At 59.1% G+C, this 5,664-nt stretch overlaps 1 protein-coding gene across 2 annotated transcripts in view; it reads right to left on the minus strand.

Annotated features, from left to right (window-relative positions):
• Window positions 1-1,079: 1,079 nt before the first annotated feature.
• eif4h (eukaryotic translation initiation factor 4h) overlaps window positions 1,080-5,664 on the minus strand; it is a 10,779-nt gene continuing 6,194 nt past the window's right edge. Inside the window, exons 3-8 of one of the 2 annotated variants that reach the window (XM_019867592.1) lie at window positions 5,198-5,262; window positions 5,027-5,123; window positions 4,868-4,936; window positions 3,824-3,970; window positions 3,292-3,405; window positions 1,080-1,557 (exon numbers count right to left, since the gene is read on the minus strand). In XM_019867592.1, the coding sequence (XP_019723151.1) occupies window positions 1,550-1,557; window positions 3,292-3,405; window positions 3,824-3,970; window positions 4,868-4,936; window positions 5,027-5,123; window positions 5,198-5,262 (500 nt within the window). In that variant the 3' untranslated portion in view covers window positions 1,080-1,549. Of the gene's footprint in view, window positions 1,558-3,291; window positions 3,406-3,823; window positions 3,971-4,846; window positions 4,937-5,026; window positions 5,124-5,197; window positions 5,263-5,664 lie in introns of both variants that reach the window. The other variant, XM_019867584.1, reaches the window with a different exon arrangement.

A 5,664-nucleotide genomic window follows, 5' to 3' on the forward strand; every position in this document is an offset into this window, starting at 1 on the left:
CAGAATACATAGGTGAACGGAATATTGCGGGGGGGGGGGGTGATGCCGAGGCTCCAGAGCACGGTTTGAGTTGGCGGGTGGAAAAGGAGTCGCTCCCCTACCGCCCGGTGGCCCTGCCGCGGACGCTGCGTGCTCGACGAAGCCTCCGCAGGCAGGCTGCACCCCGCGACCGCCCGAGTAACCTTGGCCGTTCTCGGAGGAGCCTTCCCTTCTGCGGCCGCCGTGGCTTCCTTCGGCGTGGAGAAAAGCTCGTCGACAAAGCGCACGGTCGGGGAGCCGCCTTCAGCCGGCATCGTGGCTTTCGCTTCCGGGCGACGTCCTCGAACGGAAAGCGGGAAGGGCCCGGCCTTCGCTCCCCGCGCTCCTCTCCCGAAGCAACCGGGGGGCTTCGAAATCGAGGCGACGAAGAGCCCAACGCGTGCCGCGGGGGCTGATCGCAGAGTTCAGACGGGGCTACAGCGCCATCCCTGGCAAGATGTCAAAACGTGCGAACAAACCCAATGGAGAGCTTGAGCTTGGGGGGGAGATGATTTCTTTCAGGCACAACCGGGATGGGTGCGCTGATGTCCACGTTGACAAGGCAGGCGGCGCACATCGCCAACTGATTTCCAAAGCTTTCCAAGTTGCTTGTTTGAACGAGCGGCTTGATCACTTGCCCGGGCGGCTCGCGGATGGCGTTCTGTCCCGGGGCTAAAGGGGGGTTGGAGCGATACGTTTGCGTGCGTGTATGTGGACCCAGAAAAGCACTTCTATCGAGATACTTGAGAAAATCGACTTAAACGCCGGAGGGGCTTCGGCGCGGCCGCGCAGATTTCACGCCCACCTCAAGAACACGCTTCAAACGGCAATCGGTTCGAAGACATTTCATTCGCAACCGAATCGCATCCAAGCGTACTCGCAAGCGTTTGGAATTTTGAGATCGCCCGCGAAACCGCAAAAGGACGGATGGGTCTGGCCCACTTGAAAGCGGGTTGGAGAAACGCGAGCGTCCGTCCGCACGAGTCCAAAGCCCGACTCGGCGAGCGCTCCCTCTCCCGGCCTGCCGCGAGGAGAAATGACGTGATTCTGAAGCCCAGTCACACGGTTTGAGGATTCCGTTTATTGCCGTCATTGTCACCGAGAAAAAGAAAAAGAAAGAAAGAAAACATTTAAAACAGCCGTTTTATTCCTTTTGTACAATAAGAAAGTGTCTGCCACATCCAGAACACACGAGACGAGAACCCGAACGATGACGCGCCCCGACCCGGTCCACAAGAGCGCAGAGATACGGGAAGCGGTCCGCGGCCGAGTCGGGACCGGGCCGAGAAGCCGGACCGAACGGGAGGGAGCGGGTGTGGACCAGGAGCAGAAAGCGACAACTTGCGGGAGGGGGGGGGGAGAGAGGGAGGGAGGAAAACGAGATGGTGGAACGTGCGGCTTGCTTGCCTGCTCGGGCAGCAATTTGGACTTTGCTCTTTCTTCTGGTGGTCCACACTGACACAACGAAACCTTTTTTCTGCTTTTCTTTTCTGCTCTTTCGCCGTCCGCTCGCTCGGCTGCCGCAAACGCGTCACTGCTGCAATGGAAGACACGAGCACATCAACAACCGCGACAAGCGCAGCAACACGCAGAGCAAACATCCGGCGGGGGGCGGCCCCTCCCCCCCGCCGGCCGACACCATTCGACGCTTGTCAAAAGCGCGCCGTGCGACTCATTGACTGGCGGCCGTCGTCGCGGCATTTGGACCGCGTGATGTTGTCTTCGAAGGTTCGCGATACCGAAACGCAAAGATTCTTGGCGAAAGATTGATTGCCCCCTTTTCCGTTCTTCTGGAATCCGATTTTGTTTTTTTTTTTTTGCGTGTTGGGGGTCAGGGTGAGCTGCAAACTGGCCAGCAGAGGGCGACACAGCCCGACGCGCGATGGATGAAATTTGATGGACGGATCCAATTCTTCTCCCGCCAACGTGATCGCAACGGCTTGTCCGACGTGTCCTTGCAAAGCCAACCGCAACATTTTGGGGACTCGAGTTCAATTTGCAAAACGGCCGGCGGTGAGCCAGGTCACCGTGCCGGTCGGGAACTATTTGACCTGTCGACCGTTTCCAAAAACGAGGCGATCAAGCGATAATGAACGCGTCGTTAAATTCACGCGAACGCAGCGCCAAGAATTCGCGTCACGGAACGTCAACTCCACCGTTGGTTTCAACCCCGATCGAATCCAAAACGGCCCCTTGCGACGCAGGCCGCGCGAGCGGCAAATTGGCTCGCGGCGAGCGATTCGCCGGGAAGGGCGAAGCGGGCGGCGAGGGGAATTCCGGGCTTAGGAAAGGAAAAATGGGCGTGGCCGGCGGTGACATCACTGTAAAATGGATGGGAGGGGGCGGAGGGAAAAAGCCAAACATGCATCTCCAAATGTGCGCGAATGCTGAAAACGTTTCCAAAAAGTTGACCCAGCTGGCCTTGGGGCTGAAGCCCCAAAGAGCCTTTCCACCTTTGGAGGTCGACCTCTCGCCAAAACGGCCGTCACAGAAAATGGGATTTGGCAGCGCATTCCAAATAAGCGCGAAAAGCATTGACGGGTTTGAAGCGAGCGGGACTCGGACGGCCCCGTCGTCAAACCGCGCACGCGCAGCGAGTGGCGTCTCCGCGCGTGCGTTGCGTTTGACCGCGACACTTGACTCTGGCGATGGAATTTCTCCCGCACCCGAGGATGAAAAGAGCAAGCCTGCAGCCTGCGACCGTCGCCCACGTCCTCGCCCCGCGCCAACCCGCCTCCTTAAAAGCGCAATATTGCGCGCGTACGGTACGGCCGCAGGGTGTCCGAGGATCAAAGTGCCAGTCGCAAGCCGTCGTTTTTGGTCGGCTCCGCGGCGGGGCCGAACGCGATTCTTTCTCAAGGCGTCCCCTCGACTCGAGTTGACCCGAAAAGGCTCGGCCGCATGTCGGGCTCATCCTGGAATTTCAGCCCCCGAGTCCAGCGTCTCGCCCAATTCATTGATTCTTTTTTTTGAATCGAAGCATTCCGGTGTCCGAATGGTGCCCTCATCCGGCAAAAAGCATTGCGCACGTCAACCACTGCAACGATTTGGGCTTCAGCATTCACACGCAATTTGGAGAGCGAGCGAGCGCGCGCTTCGTCGGGTTATTGTGATTCACACTGTGGCTAAAAACGAAGATCTGCGCCCATGGAAAAGACAAAGACGAGGAAGAGGAGGATGAAGAGGGCGGCGTCCGCTTGCCGTCTGTCAGTACGTAAACGGCGCCGCGAGCGTCTCCGAGCCGGAGTTGGCTGCCGGTCAAGCCCGCCCCATCCTCTCGCGGCTTGGCGCCCCCAAAGATGGCGGAGTTGGGGTTGGCCACCTGGTTGAGAGGCTCCGACACCGTCCGAGGCTTCAACTGGAGACGCGGCCTCTGCGCACGCTCCTCTGAGATGGGGTGGAGACACACGCACGCACACGCACACACACAAGCCCAGTCAAGCAATACATCAGCGAAGCGAACAAATCAAATGACCCAAGCAGTGTCATTGATGAAATCAACAAGCCTCCGCACCGTAAACATTGGCCGCTATCTTCCGGGAACCGAATAGCAGGACGACAAGTTCTGACGACTCAAATCAATCAATCAATAAACGGACCATGATTTCAGACGCGCAGCGGAGAAAATGCACAAGGAGAAACGGATGACAACCCCTCGGTGCTTTTGTCCCATCATTCGACGACACCAACTCGGTTGATGCATGGGCAGCAATTGAGGGGGGGCGGGGGGAGCTTTTGCAATCGACCTTCGGGCGAAGAACGGATGGCTCGCGCGCCCACGAGGCGGCCACGGATCCCGACGTACCGTCAGATGGTTCCCTGAAGTCCGACATGCCTCCGCGAGGCGGCCCGTCTCTGTAGCGACCCATCCCGCCGCCGCCGCCGCCTCGCCTGTCGCCTCCGCGGCCGCCTCCCCGACTCCGCCCTCCCGAGAAGTCGTCGTCTCTGAAACCTGAAGAGCAGAAGCCGAGGACGCCACTCAGCACGGCGGCCGGGCCACAGCGGACGCCGGCGCCCCCCCCAGGTGGGGGGGGCTCGGCCACTCCTTCCCTTGCCCCGAATCACCCGGTCGGGATTTTCGGACGGCGGGTCCGGCGAACGTGCCAAATTGAGCCCCCGGCCAAAGAACCCCAACCGACGCCAACGTCGCCTTATTGTCGCCGAGGTCCTTGCGCCGTTTGCCCGCGCTCTGACCGAACTCGCGTGCGCTTCCCCGCACGATCCAATGGCGCGGCGGTCTCTCGTTACGGGGGCATTCTCTCTGACAGCGATCCTGTGACGGAAGTCTTTGTCTGGCTGCAGAAAGGCTTTTTTCTCATCTTTTTTTCCAAAGATGAGAGAAAAAGTTGAACTCTCAACGTTCAACTTCACTCGTGCGGTTGCTCGTACGCCGCTCAACATTTACGCTCCAAATGAGTCCACAGATGGATTCATTTCAGTTGATGCTTTTTGTGCACGTTTCTCCGACGAGAAAAGTCCTCTCAGTTGTCTGTCAACTTCGACAAACAGGAAGGGACAAGGTCTTGTCACGCCTTGCCATTCAGGGCATTTTGTTGACAGTGTTCGGGGAAAAAAAAAAAAAAAACGAAACACTTTGACTTTTTTTCCAATTCCTCGGCCGAGTTTTTCATCTGCCAGATATTGGTGGCAGCGCACCTGCTAGAATGCCCGCCACGCAAAATCCCTTGCTTGTGACTCGGGAGAAGGGAACGAGTGCACGATTCCTCCTCCTCCTCCTCATCATCATCATCATCACTGGCACGACACGAATACGCAGACGGGCGAATGTGCAGCCGCGAGCGGGAGTTGCCAGTCACGTGACTTTGACCTGCCATCTGATTGGTCGCACCTCCACCGGGCTGATCCACGAAGTCATCGCGTCCTCCTCGGGGGCCGCCTCCTCGATGTCCTCCTTGGCCTGCGGACGACACGCCCGTTAGCGCCGTCGAGGACCGCTCCGCCGATCAGACGCGGCATCGGCGTTCCCGCGACGAGCGCCCGGGCCTACCTCGAGAGTCGTCTTTGGGAAAGCCAAAGCCGCTCCCCCCTCGCGCTTGTCTCCGCCCCTCCGCAATGTCCACCCGAAGTGACCTGGAGCAATAATCCTGCGGGGGCGGAAGGTCACAAAGACGGTGAGCGCGTGGCAAGAGCCCCCAAAGACAACGGGCGGCGGACTCACGGCGCCGTCGTACGCCAAGGCCTCCTTCAGAGAGTCCAGGTCGTCAAACTCCACATAACAGAAACCTGACGGGGGAACACCGCACCGCACCGCACAAACGCAAAAGGTCAACGGGCGTCCACGTGGAGGGGACTTGAGCTCCCCGAAGCACATTTGGCGCAACGTGTCCTCGGTCGACACGAGGGCGTCTTCTTCCGCGCGGCCGTCAGGGCCCCGTCCTGGAACGGAGCCCGCGACCAAAGATCCGGCCCGTATGCTCGAGCGTGCCTTCCCTTCGCTGCTCATTTTGCGACCCGAGTCAAGAGTCGTGCCTGATTTTGTCCACCGGAGGGCGCACCGACAAGCACTTGAGCGCCAACGTGAATTGGCGGCTTGCCGGCTGATTTTGTTGCGCTCATTTTGTTGCGCTAGTAAAAGCCAAAGGATGAGCCGAGAGCAGCGTCAACCTACTTCTGGGACACTCAATA

This window comes from Hippocampus comes, unplaced genomic scaffold, assembly GCF_001891065.2.
Source record: "Hippocampus comes isolate QL1 unplaced genomic scaffold, H_comes_QL1_v1.1 scaffold49, whole genome shotgun sequence".
Taxonomy (NCBI): domain Eukaryota; kingdom Metazoa; phylum Chordata; class Actinopteri; order Syngnathiformes; family Syngnathidae; genus Hippocampus; species Hippocampus comes.